Here is a 23,031-nt window from a genome sequence, read left to right as displayed (position 1 = left end):
TCCAAATTAAAAGTTTCCTTTCCCCAGTCTTGGGATTGGTTTTTCAGCCCGTGAGCTTGCTTAGAGTGAACGCTACTTCTAGAGGCTGAGGCTGCTCTTCAGTCGGGCTGCACGCGTTCGCCAGCACAGACGGCAGTGTTGGTGCCCTGTCCCATCAGGACTGTGCCTCTGGGCCCTCCTGTGTCGGCATCGCAGCAGAGCTAACACTGAACGTTGGTGGAAACCAACAGGTTAGCGCTCTCTCCAGATCTGCAGTGTCCCCTCCCGTAAGGAGGCAGTGCCAGCTGGGTGCTTAGAGCAGTTGCAAGATTCAGATCTATAAATTTTCTTCTCAGATTCTTGCCTTCTGTTGTTTTCTGGGAATATTGTGTGTGTTAAGTCATGTCTGACTCCTTGTGACCCCATGGACTATAGCTCTCCAGGCTCCTCTGTCCATGAAATTCTCCAGGCAAGAATACTGGAGTAGGCAGCTATTTTCTCCCCCAACCCAGGGATCAAACCCACATTTCCTGCATTGGCAGGTGTATTCTTTACCACTGAGCCACCTGAAAAGACCCTTTTTAGGAATAAATGTGCATAAAACTGGAAGATGATTCTGATGGGTTAATTTCCCTAGGTTGGCAATTTTCTAGTCTTAGGACCCCTCTACGCTACAAAAAACAACTCCAAACAGCTTTTATTATTTGGGTTATAGCCACTGATGTTTATTTACTAGAGTAAACACATTTTAAAATAACTAAATTAACATTTTATGAAGAACGACTTCAAAAACAAATTCAGGGAGAACAGCATTTTACATTTTTGTAAATCTCTTTCATGACCAGCTTAATAAGACAGTTGGATTCTCACAGCTGTTTCCAAAACCTGTTGTGTGAATTGATGTAAAGCTGACTTCACACAGGTAGGAAGTTGGAAGAAGTTTCTAAATAGGCTTCTCAGATAATAGAGGCTATGAGATACTACGTCACTACACAGGTGGTAGTTTCTTAAAGGCAATGTGGATATGAAACCTTATCAGTGAGTATACGTATCAAGAGCAACACTTGCATTAAAACCCACTTGTCTCTTAGACTTTTAATGAGTCTTGCCCACGAGTGTCTTTGTAACATGCCTTAGTCATTTGGAAAATGCTCATTCACTACATTATGCAAATCTTTCTTTAAAACACTTCATCATAAATGATGTGTTCCTATCACCACCAATCCCCTCAGAAAAGCCTAAGCATCAAGATGTCAAGCTCCTGATGTCAATACGGGTTTTCACAAATTTGAATTTTTGCTGGAAAGCTTGTTTTATCATTGGCAACATGATCAGTTTCCCTTGAAGTGACAGACTCATTCCATTCATTTCCCAGAAAATGTCTCCCAAATAGCCAAGTCTAAACAGTACAGTTTGCTCGTTCTTGCAAGTAGAAATGGTTACGCCATGGACACGGCTGATGGAGCACGCAACTGCACAACTGCTTTTCCCCAGGACAGCCTCACCTCCGTGTGCGGCACGGCTGCTGCATGCCTGCTTCCGACAGAATGCTGTATGCTCAAGGGTGGAGATCTAATACAATTTATTTGTATTGGTTCTACTGAGGATGTTTCTCAGTGGAGTTGGCAGTATTTTCACTGAGGGCAAGGCATGGAGACCCGACTGCAGTATCTGGTGCCATCCCCTTGCTTCGGAGGTGCTGACCTCTCTACCTGCCCTGAAGCGCTCTAGGGATTTCTAATGACTGGCAGGCACATCTTGAGAACCACGGCTCTAGCTACTGCCCCAGCTGTCTTCAAAATTTAAGGTCATGATTTCTGTGGTATAAAACTGAACTGAAGGCCATGGCCTTGAGGATGGTCCTCAAGTCAAAACCAACTTGGCCGTGCCTGTCTGAGGACAGCCTGAGACCCCAGCGCTGCCGGCCTGTGCCTGTTTCTCTACCTCTTTTCAGCATTATTTCCCTAAGAGGCTGCTGCTTACCACTCAACCCCACTATGGAAATCTAACATGACAGACCACAGAGTATTTATGTACTGTGGTTCTTTAGAGGGCACATACTGTCCCTTTAGGATTATTTTGCCCCTCACCCAAGGCCCAATTCGGAGAAGGCAATGGCACCCCACTCGAGTACTCTTGCCTGGAAAATCCCATGGATGGAGGAGCCTGGTGGGCTGCAGTCCATGGGGTCACTAAGAGTCGGACAGGACTGAGCGACTTCACGCATTGGAGAAGGCAATGGCAACCCACTCCAGTGTTCTTGCCTGGAGAATCCCAGGGACGGTGGAGCCTGATGGGCTGCCGTCTATGGGGTCGCAGAGTCGGACACGACTGAAGCGACTTAGCAGCAGCAGCAAGACCCAATTTTCACCCGCACTATGAATGTATGACCTGTGGCCAGCAGTAACTCGCTGCTAGGGTTCCCGTTCTCTCCATTTCTTCCTCAGCACTCCCCCACTGCCATCACAGCACCCGGCACAGAGGGCATGCAAGGGTTTCTAAGGGAAAGCAGAGGGGTCTCTTATTCTAACAAACCTACATTAAGGAATTAATTTCAGTACTGATTGCATGTCTTAAATGCAAGGATTTACCCAGAAACTGAGAAGACAGGGCCTACTTCAGAGAAGGACTCACCATGAAATTCTTTTAAATTGTGAATGTCCCTATAACATAAAATAGGACTTGGGACTCAGATTATTTGTATAAAGCTTATAGTCTCAGAAAGGGCTGAGCGACATCCCTCCTACATAAAGATATGATGATTATAAATAGTATACTTAACCTCTGCTCTCAAATTGAACACTGCCCTAAAGCAGAATCTGCCTTAAGTACAAGGCACAGATATTCTGCAGCTCTTTACCAGGGGCTCCGTGTCAAAGGAGGGGGAAGAGTGAGTGGTCCGGTGGCCCTGAGCCTCTCCCCAAGTCTGAAAGCAGCAGGGCAAAATAAAGGAAGGTCAAGGATGCTCCTCCTGGTCCTCTCGGGGGCTGGGGAAGTCCGAGGACATTTTCTGGGGAAGCACGATTCTGTCCAAAGCCAAAGTGGCTCAGATGCCTTCAGACGGCTGATACTTCCAGAAGGCCAACTCTCCATCGTCACTGCAGGAGGCCAGAAGCCCCCGTTCCTTGGGGTTCCAGGCCACGCAGTTGACATCCTGGGAGTGGGCCTGAGGCACGTGGGCTGTCAGCGAGAAGGTGGGCTGCTGTGGGTCTGAGCCGGGATCCTCCTCAAATACTCGGATGGCATCATCCCCACAGGCGGTAGCCAGGGCCCCTGTCAGCTGACACCTGGGGGTGGGGGAACAGGTGCGTTGGTGAGCGTGCAGGTGGCTCCTCCCTCCCCCCCGGCAAGTCCGGGGTGAGGGGCTGGTGCTAGTCTCAAACTCGAGGACGCAGCTCTAAGTCTCTTACCCTAGAGCCTCTCTAACAAACGTAGCTGCAAACATCACCCCAAGCTTCAAGTGCTGCCATCTAGGTCTCTTTCCATGTAATTAACCTAAAAAACTACACATAACTCTGAATTGTACTTTTCTCACTTGGCACAAGCAGTTGCCCTGACATGAAGTGTTCCTGACCGTTTTTTTAAACTGATACAACAGGTCACTTAATTTTACCATACTTAGTACATTTTTGCTATTTCCAGATGTTTGACAGTATAAAAAAACTTAGATGCACGCCAACTTTTTCAGTTATTTAGGGTTATTTCCTGAGGACAGATTCTCAGGGCCCGAACTGCTCTCTGACCGACTCTCCTATGTGAACGGTATGGCTTTCCTAGGCTCCCTAAGGTAGAAGCAGTGTTACTAAACCATAAAACCCGAGCCATGAAGCCACAGTTTCAAGAATACATATTTCTGGATGGTTTGATGCTGTGGATGGTATGGAGCTACCCGCAGCCTGGGTCTAAGTCTGTCCCCTGCTCCTGTGAACCCTGGGCCAGCCAGTGCTAAACCAGCATGGAGACAGTCTAGCCTGATCTGATGACATGAGGGTGGCTGCTCTATATCCCCACGTATTCCCAAAGGTGAAAGAGCACCCTGGCTTCTCGAACATCACTAGAATGGGTGGGCAGGGTGGAGGGGAGGAGTGGAGGTCTTACCAAGCGACGTCATAAATGGTCCTGGAGTGGAAGCCTGACAAGGTGCAGACACACTTCCAGCTGGCCTCGGAGCCGCTGCATGCAACCCCTGCGTGACAGACTTCTCTTGAGCCTTGGGCGTATCCATGCCCTGGGCACCTCAGGGGAGAACCTGCCCCGCTGCAGAGGAGACCCTAACTTGCCCTCCCCCATCTGCACCATCTGAGGCCTCATGCTCACTCCTGTCCCCATCCGCCCTGATCTGCCTTAGACACTGCAGCCAGACTGGCATTTTCACACCAGGATTCTGAGAAGGAGACGTCCTGCTCCTCAAAATCCCTTTTGCTACAGACTATGTCTGACAACTTATCCTGCCTTTTTGGAGAAGACTCTTGAGAGTCCTTTGGACAGCAAGGAGATCTAACCAGTCAATCCTAAAGGAAATCAACCCTGAATGCTCATTGGAAAGACTGATGCTGAAGGTGAAGCTCCAATACTTTGGCCACCTGATGCGAAAAACTGACTCACTGGAAAAGACCCTGATGCTGGGAAAGACTGAGGGCAGGAGGAGAAGGGGACAACAAGGGATGAGATGGTTGGATGGCATCACTGACTCAATGGACATGAGTTTCAGCAAGCTCCAGGATATGGTGAAGGACAGGGAAGTCTCACGTGCTACAGTTCATGGAGTTGCAAACAGTCGGACACGACTTAGTGACTAAATAGCATCAGGCACCCAGCCCAACCTACCTTATTTCTCTCCAAACTCCTTATGCCCTATGCTCCATCTACCCTATGCAAATCCCTGTTCCTGGTGTAAACGTAGGCCGCCTTTACTTTCAATGCCTTTGCTCATGTGGTCCTCTTTGCATCTAGAATTTCCTTTTTTTCTTTTGTGGTGATGTCTGGCAACATGTGGGAGCTTAGTTCCCTGACCAGGGATCAAACCAGTACCCCCTGCATTGGAAGCATGGAGTCTTAACCACCAGAAGTCACAGAAGTCTCTTCTTATGTTAAAATGCTACACATTCCTTTCAGTCTGGATGAAACGGCCCCCCTTCCCCAGAGCCTCCCTGGACTCTTCCAGCACTTTCCCTGGAGCCCTCCCATGGCACATCTATGAAGGGCCTAGTTTTCTGTGACTCATCCATGTGTCTCAGCCCCTCCGCAGAGATGGGTCTTCAGTTCCTAGGCTGGGCCCTCACCTTGCTCGTTGCCTGGAAGATACTGGCGCCAGATGCGCACGGTGCGGTCGTCACTGCAGGACGCCAGGCGCTGGCCACTGGGGTCAAAGGCCAAGCTCCACACGGTGGACTCGTGGCCTTCGAGGGTGGCGCAGCACACCCAGTCATCCTCTTCCTCCCGGTAGAGCTTCACTGTGTCGTCGTAGCTGGCGGAGGCCAGCAGCTGTGGGGGAGGCCAAGGACAGCACCGTACGTGTGTGTAGGGCCCGGGAGTGTCTGCGGTTCCAAGACTTCTCCCTCCCGGGACAGGACAGTCCCAGGGATGTGCTTTTATAAAGGGACTCACTGACATCTTCTGGTCAAAGACAGAGATTCCCGGGAAAGCCAGGTTGAGGCTGAAGAGCAGAAGGCGGCTGGGTACAACCCTCCACATCATAGTTACTTCCCACCAAGACACCTGGCTCTTACCTCCTGGCTCGGGTGCCAAACCACATGCTTGACATCCTGTGTGTGGGAGTTGAGGACACTGACACACTCATACTCGTCCTCTTCATCAACTGTGGAGGAGAAGAGAAGGGGCACACAAGCTGAGCGTCAGGGGCACAAGGGTGGGGCGCCAAGACTGGGTGGCAGGCTCCCAAGTGCACCTGGAGGGATCTGGACTCACCTTCCCAGACCCACACACTCTTGTCTCGGCTGCAGGTGGCAAGGAGGTTGCCAGACGGAGCCCAGGCCACCGATTTGACCTCATTTTCATGGCCCTCCAGAGTGGTTACACACTGCGAACAGTGAAGAGGGACTAGAATCAGTGCCAGCTAAGACCCCTGTGGTCCTTGCAAGTCCAGTCCCACTGACCCAGGCCGGCTCAGGTTCCTAAACCAGGAACATCCCTGGTGGTCCGGTGGTTAAGAATCAGCCTGCCAGTGCGATGCACACAGGTTCCAACACTGGTCCCCAGGAAGACTCCACATGCCCTGGAGCAACTAAGCCCGTCCACCACAACTACTGAAGCCCAAGAGCTCTACGCCTTTACTCAGAAACAAGAGAAGCCACCACAAGGAGAGGTCCACGCACTGCAACAAAGAGCAGCCCCCACTTGCCACAACTGGAGAAAGCCCACGTGAAGCAGCGGAGACTCAGCACAGCCAAAAATAAAATAAATATTAGAATAAAAAAAAGTTCCTAAACCAGCCCTGGGAATCAAACAGGCAACAATCCTGGTCCCATCTATTTACCTCAAAGTCATCCTCACTCTTCTTCCAAATGCAAGTGGTGGCATCAAAGCTGGCCGAGGCCAGGTAATTTCCACATGGAGACCAGGCCACCTTCCGCACGGTGCGCTGGTGGCCTTCACAAAGGACAGATTTGCAGATCCAGCTGTCACCTAAAAGCAGAGGACAGGTCAGGCTCTGGAGCTGGGTGCACAGAAGGTGCTGAACACTAGCCATGCCATTGGGTAACAGGGTCCAGCATCAGAGCCAAACTGGGGGTTGAAGCTCAGTGAGTGTATTGAACAACAGGCTTTAACTGACTCCAATTAAAGTTACAGAAAGCTGGAGGCATCCTTCTGAAACAAATCTGAGGAATCACCCTCCTGATCTAAAATTGTCAAGAGCACCTACATGCGTGTGTGTGTGTATGTGTGCACCCGCCCTAAGTCACTTCAGTCACCTCTGACTCTTTGCGACCCCATGGACCATAGACTGCCAGGCTCCTCTGTCCATGGAATTTTCCAGACAAGAATACTGGAGTGGATAGCCATTCCGACCTCCAGGGGATCTTCCTGACCCAGGGATCCAACTGGCCTCTCTTGCGTTGGCAGTTGCCACCTGGTAAATGCCCTCGGGTTAAATCTAAACTTCTTCAACTGTTGCAAATTACTTTGAAGCCTACTTTCTTCCTTCTCTTCTCATTTTCCTGCCTCAGCAACTATCACAATTTCCCTAACAGTTTCAGTCTCTCTATTGACAATTTAGCTTCTAGTAGTTGCTGACTCCTTCACCGGAAAACCCGTTCTCAAAGTGGCTAAGGTTCAACTCTAAGAAAACCCCTCCATCCTCTCCCTCGGCCCGCGACCCTCGTCCAGGGTCTGCCTGCCCCGCAGGCTGCGTACTCCCCGAGACTGGCACCCACATCAAGCGCAAGGAGACCCCTTGGCGGCAGGGGTCGTGCAGCCGGATCGGGGCTTACCCTCCCTGCCCCAGATGCGGACGCTGCGGTCGCCACCGCACGAGGCCAGCAAGGTTCCCGCGGGGTTCCAGGCCAGGAACCAGCAGCGGGAGTCCGGGTGCGCCAGGATACGGCTAAGCAGCACCAGCGAGTCCTTCATGGCTGCCCGGCGCAGGAGGAGACAAAAATGAGCAGAGCCAGCCGCTCCGACTGCGGTTCCCACAGAGCAAACCCCCTTGGGCCCGACTGCCAGGGTCCACCCTGGAAATGAAGCGCCCGCTGCTTCGGCTGCGCTGCCTTCTGGGAGTTGTAGTCGTCCTTTCCCCACCCTACTCCCCCAACCGCGGCCCCACCTCAACGAAAAGCATCGCGGCACGGCCTGGAACTACCAGTCCCGTGAGGCCTTGCGCAGGGAGCCGGCGGCGCGCCCGAGCTGTGTCGCGCGCCGGGAACGGGGCGGGGAGCCGGAGGAGGCGGGGTCAGAGGTGGAGGAAGCCGGAAGTGGATCGGGCCGGGGTCTGTCCGGGCGTTGCGGGTTTGGGCCCTGAGATCTCTCGGGTCGGGGTAACTGAGGAGCCCGTGACCGGGACGGAGCGACGCCATCCCGGCACTGAAGCCTGCTGACTGGTGAGGATCAGGAGTCGTTGAGGGGTGGGTCCTATCTGGGCAGAGATCGCACCGCAGAGCGCAGTTCCCAGATCCTGGGTCCCCGATCCTTGCGGCCCAGCTTGGCCCTCCGCCCCTGGGCACCCTCTGGCCAGGACCCCGAGTCCGGCTCTTTCTTCCACCAGTAACGGATACCTCCGCCCCAGCCCCTCTCCCTACTGTATTCTGCCAAGGTCCAGCGGGCCCCCAGCCCTCTCCGGGTCATCGTCTCGCACCTCCGCAGCTCCACTCCGGGGACCCCGTCCCCGCCCCCCGAACCTCTGCAGCTCTCCAGTCTCTGCTCAGCCCTCGGTCCCACCCCCATCCCCTGGGGTCGGCCCTGACCGCCTTCCTCCAGCCTCACCTGCTACGAACCCAGTACGTTGCTCTCCTCCCCCCGGACAGGCAGGCTCTCTGCGCCCCGCGGAGGTCGGCACCTACCAGCAGCGACCGCGGAGCGACGGCGGGCGTCTCCGGACATGTACGCCCCCGGAGGCGCAGGGCTACCCGGCGGGCGCCGGCGGAGGAGCCCGGGAGGCAGCGCTCTGCCCAAGCAGCCGGAGCGTAGTCTGGCCTCGGCCCTGCCGGGTGCCCTGTCCATCACCGCGCTGTGCACCGCGCTCGCCGAGCCTGCCTGGCTGCACATCCACGGTGGCACCTGTTCCCGCCAAGAGCTGGGGGTCTCCGACGTCCTAGGCTACGTGCACCCGGACCTGCTAAAAGGTGAGGGCGCTGCGCGCCAGCCCTCTTCTTTCTGGGCGCCCGGGCCTCCTCGGCAGGGTGAGGACTGGAGTTGAGATAGCCTGGGGTAGGCACCTGGTTGAAGGAAACAGCCCATTGCTGCCTGATGTTCTTGCCCACCAGGTGGCTCTGTTTGGGGTCTGGCCCCTCATTAATTCTGATGTTATTCAGCCAAGCACCCACTCCTCAACGCCATGGTAATCTGGACTGCTATTTTCGGCTTCTTCTGGGGGAAGGGCGCTGTATATCAGAGAGAAGATAAGGGTGCTAGGCATCACAATTACCTGTCTCCTTCTAAGGAGCCCGAGATACAGGAAGATTTTTTTTTTTCGGTCGGGGGGGTGGGGTGGGGTGGGGGCGGGGTGGTCAGCTTGAGAAAAGGAACTTTAAAATTTTAAAAGATTTTAAAAGATGTTTGTGAGTTCTGCAGTCTTTGGATTGTTGTTAGAGAAAAAGGGAGTCTATGGTATTTTCAATAACCAGAAGTCAGTTCCATTGCTACCCTCAGCAAAACAATAGGAGTTTGGCTCCTGGAACCCTCACAAGTGGGACGGAATGAGGTAAGTTTGCTTTGTTCATTATGGTGCTTCCCGGCCAGGGAAGCAGAAGAAAGGGGAACCAGACCATCATCTTTACTGGATACAGGGAAGGCCTGTAGCCCATCCTTCCCAGCCCTCCTCTCTGGTAATGAAGGTACAGGCTGTGTGGTGTGGGGGCAGTATTGCACTGCCTGGTTTTTACAGGGAAAATGGTCAGTAGATTGCAAACAGCCCTCTTTAATAGCAGAGTTCATTACCCCCAAGGCCTTTTCAACCATTCCTGAAGGTTTTCTCCATGTGCCACTCCTGGCTGTAATTCATTCCAGATGTGTGTTGCCCCATATCTCGGATTCCTGTTCCTGTTAGGTATCTTTAACATTGTCTCTTTAAGGATTCACACTGCCTGGAGTTTGGTGAAAAGGTCAAGTTCTCTTTGAGTGCCTTGGATCATACACCACTTGTGCAGGTCGAGGCTGAAAAGCCCTGTCCTTGCGGCCTAATGTTGTCTTTCTGTGAGAGTTCTCTTGCTGGTTCGCATTTCTCTTGGGTTTTCAAAGCTTTCGGATGATTTTGTAGAGAAAAGGATGGGGGCTTCTGGTTTGTTTTCAGATATCACCGTGATGATAGCTTTCAGTGTGTTGGCTCACTAAGACCTACGGGCTTCCCTGGTGGCTCAGATGGCAAAGAATCCACCTGCAATGCAGGAGACCCAGGTTCGATTCCTGGATGGGGAAGATCCCCTGGAGAAGGAAATGGCAGCCCACTCCAGTATTCCTGCCTGGGAAATACCATGGACAGAGAAGCTCACAGGCTACATTTCCTGGGGTCACAGAGAGACACGATTTAGCAACTAACACTAACACTTAGCCACAGGATGGAGACCACATGCTATGCAGCTTTCTCTGTGGCAAAAAGCCCATCAAGCTTGAGTCGAGTCAGGGTGACTTTTCTGTTAGCACGTTCCCCAGAACTTGCTTTGAGGTACAGCTGCCACTTTCCACCGCTTCATCCAGACCTTGGCAGTTGAGCCCCTTGGTAGTCAGTATTTCAAGTGCTTGGTGTCGCATCAAAACCGGGAGTGTACGTGCATGCTCAGTCGTGCCCTACTTTTTGTAACCCCACGGACTGTAGCCTGCCAGGCTCCTCAAGAATACTGGAGTGGGTTGCCATTTCCTTCTCTAGGGAATCTTCCCGACCCAGGGATTGAACCCGAATCTCCTGCATCTTCTCCATTGGCAGGTGGATTCTTTACCACTAGCTTCCTGGAAAGCCCCCAAGCTGAAAGGGAATTCATGATGCCTCTCTATTTCAGATCGTTCCTAGGAAGGCTTGTAAAATTCCTGCGATGGAGGGAGGGGCCCATCTGATTCCATGTCTTCATTCCAAAGGTCCAGGAAACTGTGTCTCAGAGAAGTGAAATGATTTCTGCAGGGGCACACAGCTGGAACAGCAGAGTTGAGTGCACCTCACTTCTAACATCAGTATAAAGTGATGCCGTCTCGTTTATGTTTGCTTTACTTCAGCTGTCGTAAGGAACGACCTCACGATGGTTTATCTCACTTTGGCCTACATCCTTGTCAAAGGCACATCGAAAATAAATGATTGGTTCTGTTCTCCTCTGTTCACACACGTATCTACCTTTTCTGAGAAATTATCCAAGCTGGATTTTGTCTTTTATAAGGCAGGTCGCCTTCACCTTTACATGGTGCCTGCCTGTCCATGTGTTTAGGGGTCTCAGCCCACGAATGGTTTCAGCCTGGTTTTCCTTGGTCTCCTCGGCCACTGCAAGCTGGGAGCACTTGGTGTCCCGTAACAAAGTTGACAGTGCGGCCTCATGAGCTGTCACGGAAGGTGGTAAAGAATCTGAAGGTCCCTGATTGCTTCTTCTGCTTGGTGCATGCTTAGTTGCTCAGTCATGTCCGACTCTTTGTGACCCCATGGACTGTAACCCGCCAGGCTCCTCTGTCCATGGGATTCTCCAGTCAAGAATACTGGAGTGGGTTGTCATTTCTTTCTGCAGGGGATCTTCCCAACCCAAGGATCAAACCCAGGTCTCCTGCATTGCAGGTGGATTCTTTACCTTCTGGTCCACCAGGGAAGCCCCCTTCTTCTCTGTACCAGTTGGCTTTTGGGTGCCCGCTGGGCCTTCAGTCGTTTGCTACTCTGTAGGGCTGTGCCAAGCCTCAGGGTCTAGCAGATATCCTAGTGTGGAAGCCTGGCTATTTCCCATCTCAGGAGAGGGCAGAGCTGTGGGGTACAGGCCTCGTGCATGTAGGTGCTTCCAGACGGAGAGCAGACCCTGCCAGGTCTCTGCAGGTGATGGGGAGTGGAGCGGGCCAACAGGCTTTGGCATGATGCCTTCGCGTTTCTTGGCCCCTTGCCTGAGTACCAGGCATCGCGCTAAGCACCCTTCATGCCTGGCTGTCGTGTCACCTAAACGACTTCTTTATTTGGTAGGTAACTATCATCACCCCCGTCACACACACAAACACTCGCAGGTCTCGGGCCCAGGCTGGTCTCTTGCTAAGGGCCACCCAGCTGCTCCGAGTGGCACAGACTCCACCCTCACCACTGCGCCTCAGTGCACACTAGACTGTTCCTCTGTCCGAGCTGTCCCGGGCCTCTTACTTCCCCATTCTGGCTGAATTTTTCTCACAAGCCCAGGCAAAACTATGTTTTTTATTCCTCTTCCCCTCTCATTGCTGGGCTGAGTCAAAGCCCATCATCCTCTCTCATTCCCAGAGCCCTGAAGGCTTTTACAAACACCACGGCTTGAAAGATCCTGTTGGGAATTCCTCTGCTCCCCGGGGCTGCCCCCTTCTCACACAGCTCTTCAGCCTGGGCCAGGGGGCCAGAGACGTGCCCAGACCTCTGGTGGCCCCCAACAAGGCAGCCCAGATAACCATTCCTTCTGAGCCTCAAGCCCACTCTGCCCCTCAAGTGCGCCCAGCAAGGGGGCAGCTGGGACCACAGGCTCAGGAAGCATCTCTGGAGAATGAGGGAGTGTAAGATGTGAAGTTGGGGGGATCATGATTGACAGCAAGCCATGGGAAGGTCAAGGGCCTTCTGGGAAGGGCCAGTGTGTCTGAGGGGTGGTGACCAATGCAGCTGGCATTTCCAGATCCTGTAGGGGCGTGTCCTTGGAGGCAGCTTGGCCAGGACCCTTGGGATCTGTGGGACGACCCAGCTGGGCACTGGAGGGCCCTCTTGGAGTCTTGTGTCAGAAGTCTTGTCTGGAAGCTAAAAAGTCAAGAGTAGGGTGCAGCTGTATAGAGTGGGTGGATGAATGCTGGAAGGACTGACTCAAGGACTCCAGTGAGGGGGGAATAGGAGAAGGAACAGAAGGGAACTGGCGAGAAGCCACTAGAAGCTTCCTGCCTGCTGCCTCTCTGGGTCAGGAGGGGATGAGAGCCATGGGCAGGTAGACAGGAAGAGTAGGGGCCTTCCAAACAAATCCAGCCCAGTGACTCACCAATGACCTTGGGCAAAGTCAGGTCTGTGGGATCCTATTACACAGCAGCTGCCTTCTTTCCCGGTGACTGGAGGGGACAGGCAAGCAATGGTTACCGAAGTAAACAGGCCACAGCACAACTGGAGCACAGGGCGCATTCAGTCTGACCGGGGCGTAGTGGATGCGGTGCTGGTGGGATCTAAATTCAGCTCCACCTGCCATTTCTCTTCACAAATAACAACATACACACAGCATTTGAGGATGGGCTTCTCTTAGGCAGCCCTCTCAACAAAGCAGATATTCATTGCCCTCCCTGCCACACCGATGTCCGGCAGGGGAGGAGAGAAAGGGACATTGAGATCCCGACCCCAGGAGAGCCTGAGCAGGGTTCCAAGCAGGGCTGGGGTAATGCTGCCTGTCTCTGCTGTGTGCTCTGAGACCCTCTGATGAGAGCACCGCAGGGACGTGGGGCAGGCTTCTGGGGTGTCTGTCAGCATCACTCCAAGGGAAGCTCCCATTGGCTTTCCCCCTTGACCCGGAAGGTTTGCTCAGAACTTTAGAGTGGAGAAAAGCATAAAGCAGTCAGGTGGAAACAAAACCTATTTGAACTGTGGGTGCAAAGCCCCTTCTCTGAACCATGTCATCACCCCCGGGGTGCTGATCCTCTAGCCCCCACTGGCTGATGTGCGTGGACGGGGCAGTTCTTGGTGTTGGGAGGAAAGGCATGCCAAGGAAGACACTGCTGTGGCCACCCAGCACAGAGGGAGTGGGGCTGCTCCTTCCTGGCACTTTGGGGTCTGGCTGCCCTCAAGGGCCCCTGTGCAGATGGGGTGGGTGTCATTGCTTCCATTGACAGGTGAGTGGGCAGATGTCAAGGCCAACTTGCTCGAGGTGATGCATGACCTGTGGTGGGACTGAGACTGGGTGCCCAGTTTATATGCCTTCTGCTTTTTTTTTTTAATATTTCTTTGTTTGGCTGCACCAGGCCTTAGTTGCAGCATGCAAGTCTTTTAAGTTGCAGCATGTGGGATCTAGTTCCCTGACCAGGAATTGAACCCAGGCCCTCTGTGGTGGGAGCTCGAAGTCTTAGCCACTGGGCCACCAAGGAAGTCCCCTGCCTTCTGCTTTTAAGAGTCAAGACTCTGGCCTTCCCTGATGGCCCAGTGGAAAAGAATCCACCTGCCAATGCAGGAGACACGGGTTCGATCCCTGATCCAGGAAGATGCCACCTGCCATACGCCACAACTACTGAGCCTGTGCTCTAGAGCCCGGGAGCTGCAACTGCTGAAGCCCAAGGCCTTAGGCCCATGCTCTGCAACACAAGAAGGCACTGCAGTGAGAAAAGCCCAGGCGCCATTAGAGAGTAGCCCCTGCTCGCTGCAAGCAGAGAAAAGCCCGCACACGGCAACGAAGCCCCAGAGCAACCAAAAATAAATAAATAAAAGTACACAGTATATGTATTTTTTTTTTAATTAAAAAAAAAAAAAAGAACCAGGCTCTGATGGTTGCTAAAGCTTAGATCACACCCAACAGGTCTGGCCCAATAATTCCCAGGAGGAGCTCCATTTATTGCTTAACAACCCAAACCTTTTTGGCCTAGAAGAGATTTCATGCTTCCAGCTGTTTCCGTAGTGAGCTCAGCAGCCACTGGTGCTGACGGGGCTCTGCCAGCATCCATGGTCCCTTTTGACTTCGCACTCAAATTCAGCTCTTCAGGATCTGATCGATTAGCTCCATCGGGGAAATGTAAAGCAGCTGACTCTGGTGCTTGGTGATGGTGAGCATCACAGTGCAAGGGAGCCTGACACTGGTTCGCAGCCTAGCTCTGTGCTGTGTGTGACCTGCAGGAAGTCACAACCTCCCGGAGCCTGTGATTCCTCATCTGAACCGGATGATGAATCCCCTGGAGTGGAGTGAGGCTTAACTAAGATAACATTTGCCCCACCTGTGTGCACAGGCAGGCATACCTGGAGGGAAACACAAGAAACTGCCAACAAGGTTGTCTCTCAGAGCTTCCCTGGAGGTCCAGGGGTTCAGACGCTGCACTTCCACTGGAGGGGGCTTGGATTCAATCCCTGGTTGGGGAACTAAGATCCCGCATGCCATATGGTGTGGCCAAAATTAAATTAAATAAACAAAAAAAGATGTTTATCTCTTGGGAGGGGCAGCTGAACACATGTGAAAGTCTTCCTTGTGACTGAAATAAGGATATTCTGCAACATAAGGCCCCTGGACGTGTGTAAAGGATCCTGTATGTTGTAAAAGGATGCTAATACAGTGGACATCCTGTAGTCACTATGCCACCAAAGAAAGGATCTCTGAAGCCCTGGGTGTTCCATTTTTCAGTTAAAACTAGTTGTTAAATTAAAACCGAGTAGAAGGCAATGGCACCCCACTCCAGTACTTTGCCTGGAAAATCCCATGGACGGAGGAGCCTGGTAGGCTGCAGTCCATGGGGTCGCTAAGAGTCGGACAGGACTGAGCGACTTCACTTTCACTTTTCACTTTCCTGCATTGGAGAAGGAAATGGCAACCCACTCCAGTGTTCTTGCCTGGAGAATCCTAGGGACGGGGGAGCCTGGTGGCTGCCGTCTATGGGGTCACACAGAGTCGGACACGACTGAAGTGACTTAGCAGCAGCAGCAGCACAATTAAAGCATCACTCAGAGGGCCTGGCCATGTTGAGTAATGTGGGAGGAATCTGAACTCAGCCTGCTGCGGAGCAGAGTGTGATGTAAACTCTTCCACCCTGCTGCTCAGAAGTTATTCTTGGAGGCACTAGAAGAATACTTGTGTCCTGCCGGGTCCCTGCTGTGTGCTACGTGGACCCCCAGAACTGTGGCGTAGAGCTTTTAGCAACGTTCACAGTGCAGCCAGGACACAGCCCGTCTCTGGGAGCTTTTGTTTCAGAGAGGCCCTGTGGGCTTCTAGACTTCAGGCCCGCAGGGCCAGAGTAAGTGAAGGCTGGACCTTGTTGCTGGCAGAGCTTAGGCACAGGCAGGCCTCCTGGCAGCAGGCGATCACCCAGGCTGGATGAGTGGGCTCCAAACAGATGGTCAGCTGACAGGAGAGTGACAGATAGCTCTGAGGGCAGCTTGGCAGGTGACCTGAAGCCAGATCAAGGCATATGAATCATGTGGGCTCAGCCAACATCTGCCTGGCGAATTCTGTGCCCGAGGCAGAAGTGTGCGCTGTCACAAAGGCCCAGGGCCCCTGGGTATCTGGTCTGGTTTTTCCGTGGGAGGCCAGGCCTCAGTCCAGGTGACCCCATGAGGGGGCTAGTCAACGTCTGGTGATTCGAGTCAGCTTGCTTGAGCTCAGGTGCCCTCCCCAGCTTTTGGACTCTTCCTTTGGATCCAGTGTTTCCTGGAGTGTAAGGCTCAAGCCGCCTGTGCCGCTTGTGGCAATTCAGAGTCCCAGGCCCTGCTCCAAACCAAGAGCTCAGATCCTCTGCAGCTTGGGCACATGCTCTCAGCCAGCACTCTGCTGTTTCTCTGTGCACCTGAAAGGGATAACCACCATCCCACAGCCTCTTGGCCTGAGATCCAAACTCAGGAAAGGAGTGGACAGTGTAAATCTCGTCAGCCCTTTTCAAAATTTTCCAAATCCATTTTGGTGATCCATGGTCTAAATAAAAGAAGAACTTGCTGGTGGCTGAATAGGGGAAGTTAAGGCCCATTTTCTACTTTTTATCAAAGCTTAAAATGGTTTCTTTTTGGATCAGCCTTTATCCTGTCTGTGTTTCTAGAACTATGGCAGGTTGCATAGATATCAAAGGGAACTGACAGTGCAGTCTAGATGGAATAAAAAAAAATTTTTTTTTTAAAGAAAGAAGAACGATATTAAAGCCCCAGAAGAACACGTAGGCTGCTCGCCGTGTCTGGTGTGCAGCCGTCACCCTGGGCTCTTTCTCCAGGGCCCTGGGGCCTCCTCACTCTTTGAACGTTGGGTCTCCTGTTTCAGCATCTTCCTTCTTCTCGGTCCCTTCCCTCGTGTTTGCTGGAGCGAGCAGCCCCCAAAGGCTTTGCCCTCATTTTAGAAGGTGTTTGGTGCTGTCAGCTTCTGAACCTTTCGTGCTTTTGTGGCATAAATCTGCTTCTTAGCTTTTCCCATTTCTGGCTTTTACTTCAGCTTATCTCCTGTGTCAAGTCCGTTCTAGTTCTGAGGCCCTTTACTTCCCAGTTTTCAGAATTCTGTTTTGCCCTTCCTCTCTTTGTGCAGGTCTAGGTCTTAAAATTTTTTTTGTTTTAGTAGGATTTGGGGAGGAGCAAAAATAAATAAGGAGGTCCAGTCTACCAGATTTCCTCGTGTATTTAGTTCTTGCTTGTAATTCTATGGTTCTCTAAACTGCTTCAGCTTCTTTTTTATTTATTTACTTATTTTGGCCACACTGTGTGGCATGTGGGATCTTAGTTCCCTAACTAGGGATCAAACCCATGCCCCCTGCAGTGAAAGCACAGAGTCTTAACTGCTAGACAGACAGGGGAGTCCCTTCAGTGTCTTTTTGAGTAAAAAGGGGGACGGAATGACTGGATAGAGAATGGACTCAAATGGGACTCTGGCCCTTGTCCCTTTGGCTGTCTCAGCTCAGAAGTCAAGGGGCTTCTCCTGCCAGCCGGAAGCACACTTTAGCAGAATGGGCTAATGTGTCACATTAATTCTCAGGGTCTTTAAAGATGATTAGAACAGCGTGGCAAGTACAGTTAACCCTTGAACAACAATGGGGTTAGGGATGGTGACCCTCCCAGCAGTTGAAAATCATGTATGATTTATGTAATCTGTGATTCCACATCTCAGATTTAACCAACTCTGATCGTATAGTACTCTTGAGAAACAATCCACATATGAGTGGACCCTCGTATTGTTCAAGGGTCCACTGTCCACTGAAGTGGGGTGCTGCACTTGGACTAGTCCCTAGGGGGAAAGGGGAAGGACTCGAGGCTTGTGGGAGCAGTGACCCAGCAGTCCTGTCTGCTAATAGAGGATCCTCCCCCTTCTCTGCAGACCCCCTGGGTCCTCTCCTAGCTCCCCTGGATTGTGATGTGGGGAGAACTCCCCCCAGGTGGGGACTTCCTACCCCAGGGTGTTCCTGGGAGCCCTGAGGATTTGGCTCTTCCCCTGCAGACTTCTGCATGAATCCCCAGACAGTCCTGCTCCTGCGGGTCATCGCCGCCTTCTGCTTCCTGGGCATCCTGTGCAGCCTCTCTGCGTTCCTTCTGGATGTCTTCGGGCCCAAGCATCCCGCCCTGAAGATCACCCGTCGCTATGCCTTCGCCCACATTCTCACGGGTAAGTCTGGGCTGCTCCCAGTACGGGAGCAACTGCCACGGGGCCGGGGCATCCTGTCTGGAGTCGCAAGTGGGGACCGAGGGCTTTCCACACACAGACAGTTCCCGCTGCTTGTTCCAGCTCTGGCCTTTCACAGAGCACTGGGGCGGCGGGGCAGACCCGCTCGGCCGAGCCGGAGGGAGCAAATGTTGTTAGAACTTCTAAGAACTGTTGTCGTTCTCCAAGAATGGGATCTGAAGCTTCTGGGCTCATGGGGCCCAGAAGGAGCCAGAGAGGAAACGCTGTGTTCCCTGGAACGCACGGCCTCAGATTCCGTCTCCTCACCATTCCTGTAGGCCAGGCTGCTCTGCTGGTAAAAGGCTTCTCTTGTCCCTCATGACGGGGCTGCTGTGTTGATTTGACTTGGGTTAGTACTGACTCTGGATACCTATTCCTCTTAGGCATCCAGTGACCTCCAGCAGGCCTAGTAGCCCAATTCCAAATTCTTAGGACAGAGAGAATGTGACCGGCCTGGGCAGGGTCAGGCCTCTGTCCCCACCCCTGGCCGTACGAGCTCCCCGGCACAGGGTGTGGGGCAGGCAGGCCCTCTGAGAATGGGGCGTGGGTGGGAGGCTGCAGCCGGTTCAAGCACCCGGGCTGCAGGGCCTGCCAACCCCTTCCCTTTCCCCCAGTCCTGCAGTGTGCCACAGCCATCGGCTTCTCCTACTGGGCTTCCGAACTCATCCTGGCCCAGCAGCAGCAACATAAGAAGTACCACGGGTCCCAGGTTTACGTCACCTTTGCTGTTAGCTTCTACCTGGTGGCTGGCGCTGGCGGGGCCTCCATCCTGGCCACGGCAGCCAACCTCCTGCGCCACTACCCCACGGAGGAGGAGGAGCAAGCGCTGGAGCTGCTCTCGGAGATGGAGGAGAACGAGCCCTACCCGGCAGAGTACGAGGTCATCAACCAGTTCCAGCCGCCCCCGGCCTATACACCCTAGTGCCCACTGTGGGCTTTGGTCCTGGGCCGCCCTCCCCACTCTACAGCGCCGCCCCCACCCAGAGGTGCTCCTTTCCCCAGCAGGTCTCACTGGTAGGATCCTGACCACCGCCACCAACCTTCCCCGGGAGAGGCTCTACCTTTGGGGCTATTCCTGGATCCCCACTCTCGAAACCTGGGGTTCACTGATTTTAGATAACACACTCTTTTCCCTCTTGAACCTGCCTCTCCCTCCACGGTCACTAGTCATTACCAACCAGGGACGGTCATACATGTTTCCCCCTTTGTGGGCCTGATCTCTGAGGCTGAGATTTTTCCCTGGGGTGCTGTTAACAGTGGACAGTCCCTGATTGAAGAAGCATCCCTGGAGCCCAAGGGAAAGGGGACCATGCCCCGCAGGCTCGCCTCGTAGCTGTCCCCATGTGTCCCCTAGCGGTAACTCTGGACCGAGCCCCTCTCCCGCCCCTTCTGGGAAAACCCAGCACAGGGCCGCCCGCTCTGTGGATTTCTCTGCACTTTAGTCTTTGGACTGCCCGTCACATGGGTCCTGTTTTTGCGGGAAGAAGGGGTGGCCTCCAGGAAGCAGAGCACATGCCTGCCCCGCCTATCCCTGCTGGTGGCCCGAGACCCGGTGGGGACAGTGGGTCTCCTGAGGCCTGGAAAGGACCAGTGTGAAGAGGGCCGCATCTCCTCAGCCCCATCACCTCTTAAAATGTGAGTGGTTTTAAAAGGGAAAAACAGCCAAGCAACACCACCAATACTCTCTTTTTAAACTAGTGACGAGAACGTCGTCTATTGATCCCATTCCTTCTGGCCCTGCAGTGTTTGGGACCACTGTCCCTTCCAGTCCCTGGCCATTGCTCCCTGAATCTCTCCCGACAGAATGCAGCCCTCCTCCGTCCCCCTCTCCCTCCCTCCCAGTGACCGTGGCTCCTGGGGGCCTTCCTGTGGGACCCAGAGCTGCATCATTGCCCGGCGGTGGGCTGAGGACTGTGGCCTGGCTGGCTGGCCAGCGTGGTGCTCCTCAGGACTGCAGTGCTGAGACATAACCTGGCCTCCAAGTAGAAACAGGGGCTGCGGCAGGGCAGGAAGCCCATCGCCCTCCACATAGGAACCACAACCAGGGGACCCCCGCTGCGTGAGGCGTCAGAGTTGCCTGGTCAAGACGAGCAGACCTGCCTGTGTCCTTCAGCCTCGGCGGGTCCCCTGGACTGACTCGGGGCGGTGGCTTGCTGCACACCCCCTCCCCTTCTTGAATGTACTCTGGTCTCACAGTGCGCTACCAGCTCTTTCTTGCCCGGCCGTCACCAGCTGTCCTGTTTGCCACACATGGCCCTGGATCAGCTGAGTTTTCTGCCCTGAGATCTGGGGCATCAAGTGGGAGAAATCTGAGCGCTTCGGTGTGGATCCAGATGGCCATGCTTCTTGGGAATCAGTGTCCAGGGTTGAGCAGAAAAGCAGGCAAATCTTCGTGTCCTTCACAGGCCATAGACAGAGTAAGACTGGAGAACGGACACCATCGTTGACCTGTGGCTCGAAGGGACTGCCATGTCCCCTGTCCCGTGGCCAGGCTGCCCACAGGTGTCTGGACAGATGTTCGTGTGGGCGGTGAAAGCCGTGCCTGTGCCTGAGTGAGCGGCCTCCTGGGGCTCAGTGTGACGCCAGAGCATCCCATGGCGACTCACACTCTTCCAGACTCTTCTCTCAGGCAAGAATGCGTGATACCTGAGCACAGTCATGGAGCTCAAATCAGTCTCATCTTGCTGTAATGTGCAAGTTTGTCTTTGGAGGATTTCCAGGGCGCGGACAGCTCTCTCTTAACCCTGGGGGTCTGAGCTGGCAGACAGGAGACCGGGCACTGAACACGCATGCCAAAGTGACCGGTCATCTCATGAGGACCCACACCCAGGACCCTGTGAGCCGTTCCACGTGGTTCAGAATCCAGTTTTTATTCACTCCCCAAGCCTCTAGCCTTTCTTTCTCTTTTTCCCTGCCCTCCTGACACTGATAGTTGTCATATAAACTCCCCTGGTTGTGTTTTTTTTTTTTCCTAGAAAAAAAAAATTAAAAAGCAAAACAAAACAAAAAACCAGAAACCACAAATAAGAATGCAGTTGCCAGTGGCTCCCTGTCATTTTTCTGTCCCAGTTTCCGCAATTTGGTTTGTTCCCTGCCTGTGGGAGAAGCAGGAGAAATTGAAGAAGGGAGTTCCCTGGTGGTCCAGTGACTGGGACTCCACACTTCCACTGCAGGTGCACAAGTTCAGTCCCTAGTCAGGAAACTAAGATCCCCTGTGGCATGGCCACACACACACACAAAACAAATTGAGGAAGTGTGCCATAATTTTTAAAAAGTTAGAAGGAACTTGAACCTGCTTGTTCCATGCGAGGCATCCGCACCTAGACAGTCCTCTAAGCCTGACAACTTTCACCCCGAAGTTCCAAGGCTGGGAACCAAGGATGCCTCCCCCCAGCTCTTGACTTCAGACCCTGAGCTCTTCCCTCTATATCCCGTGAGCTGCAGAAGAGCGTGGCTTCAGAAGTCCAGCCCTTGTGTGCACAGACTTCAGGGCCAGGACTCGCAGAAGAAGATGCACGTTCTTTAGAAGCCATGGGGAATGGTCCCTGACGGTTCCCCACGTTCCCTTTATCCATTCACAGTGTCAGCTGGCACCTGGGCCCCAGTGTGCATCACAGCCACAGAGCTCAGGGCTCCCTGGAAGGAGCAGCCCACTTGGCCTTTTTATTATTATTACTGGGGAGAGTACACATGTCTCTCAGGAGCTGGGAATGTGTTCTTTTCTTCTCTCATTTCATTTCAGACACTTAATGAAAGGTGCTTTGCATAAAAAGCACCATTCAGTCTCCGTGAGTGAAATGTGATGACATTCAGAGGCCGTTTGCCAAAGATTTTACATTCTTAGTCTAGGAGATGGGCTCGTCCGTGGAAAGACAGAAGTAACTGAGTAATGGACAGCTGGGGAAGTGCCGGGCCCAGAGGGGGGACTGCACGAGGCAGCTTCGTGTGAGAGGCTGGTGGAAGTGGGGTGGGGGGACTGCTGCTGAGGGAAAGCACCAAGGAACAGCTGGTGGCCCGGATGTGGTAAGAGAAGAGGCCAGAAAGGCATGGGGGCCTGTTGCAGGGGCCAGAAGCAGTGGGAAGTCCTGAAAGGATTTTGTGACGAGAAAGAGGGTTTATCTGAATGACTGGTGACTGAAGGAGGGTCAGCCTGGCAAGTGGGAGAATCTGAGAGCATGTGGAGGTGAGGACCCTGAAAGGCAGGGCCCCCGGGGTTGGGAACACAGGAGCCCCAGTTCCTGCTGACCCATCACAGCTAGAAGGCTGTGTGTATGAGGTGAAGGGCAGCAGGGAGAGGACCTTGGGGGCAAGAGGAAGAGGCTGTTGCATCTTGTGGGAGAGCAGTTTACTTAACTAGAGAATCTTTTCAGCTGACATCTTGCCCACAGGTGTCTCAGCCACTAAATGGGTCACAAGCTTCTGTCCCCACCAAGGCCCTCCGACCCAGCTGTCAGGAAGGCAGAAACCTGGCAGGGGGCACTGGATGCCCCTTGAGACTGTAGGCTCAGCCTTGAGACAGGAGAGCTTCATAGAGACAGACACTTAACATGGTCCTTGAGGAATGGGTAGGCTTTCCTGAGAGAACAAGGTAGTCAGTGGAGAGGGACAGGGCTTTTAGGGAACAGCGAGCTGGTGTTCTGAGATACCCATGGAGGGGGTTGGTTAGTGGCTGGACCCAGCCTGTGTGGGTCTGGAATGTTAATCTTACTATCAGAACATGGTTGCGAGATACCGAACCCTTAGCACAGAGCCATCGTAATTAAATGGAATTTGTTGATTCCATAACTGAAAAGTGACTTGGCTGGATGACTACTAGGTGGCTGGTGACTGTGTGTGTGTTAGTCGCGCAGTCGTGTCCGACTCTCTGCAACCCCATAGACTGTGGTCTGCCAGGGATCCC

The 23,031-nt window shown here is 53.3% G+C and overlaps 2 protein-coding genes across 3 annotated transcripts; one reads left to right on the top strand and one right to left on the bottom strand.

Annotated features, from left to right (window-relative positions):
• Positions 1-674: 674 nt before the first annotated feature.
• Positions 675-7,704, bottom strand: CIAO1 (cytosolic iron-sulfur assembly component 1). The gene is made up of 7 exons (XM_055539336.1): positions 7,431-7,704; positions 6,476-6,624; positions 5,908-6,019; positions 5,709-5,797; positions 5,262-5,463; positions 4,078-4,165; positions 675-3,266 (listed from the first exon to the last, which is right to left on the bottom strand). Exons 1-7 carry the CDS (start codon positions 7,567-7,569, stop codon positions 3,026-3,028), a joined length of 1,020 nt encoding a protein of 339 aa, XP_055395311.1. The 5' UTR covers positions 7,570-7,704; the 3' UTR covers positions 675-3,025.
• Positions 7,705-7,869: 165 nt separating this feature from the next.
• TMEM127 (transmembrane protein 127) lies at positions 7,870-21,161 on the top strand. 2 transcript variants are annotated; one of them, XM_055539334.1, is made up of 4 exons: positions 7,870-8,036; positions 8,464-8,777; positions 17,910-18,074; positions 18,746-21,161. In XM_055539334.1, exons 2-4 carry the CDS (start codon positions 8,534-8,536, stop codon positions 19,051-19,053), a joined length of 717 nt encoding a protein of 238 aa, XP_055395309.1. In that variant the 5' UTR covers positions 7,870-8,036; positions 8,464-8,533; the 3' UTR covers positions 19,054-21,161. The 2 variants fall into 2 exon arrangements, with proteins under 2 accessions (XP_055395309.1, XP_055395308.1); XM_055539333.1 differs by having other exon boundaries at positions 8,460-8,777.
• Positions 21,162-23,031: the final 1,870 nt, after the last annotated feature.

The sequence above is a fragment of the Bubalus kerabau genome, chromosome 11, assembly GCF_029407905.1.
Source record: "Bubalus kerabau isolate K-KA32 ecotype Philippines breed swamp buffalo chromosome 11, PCC_UOA_SB_1v2, whole genome shotgun sequence".
NCBI lineage: Eukaryota > Metazoa > Chordata > Mammalia > Artiodactyla > Bovidae > Bubalus > Bubalus kerabau.
Note: the sequence above shows the minus strand (reverse complement) of the source record. Positions and strands in the feature narration are given on the sequence as shown.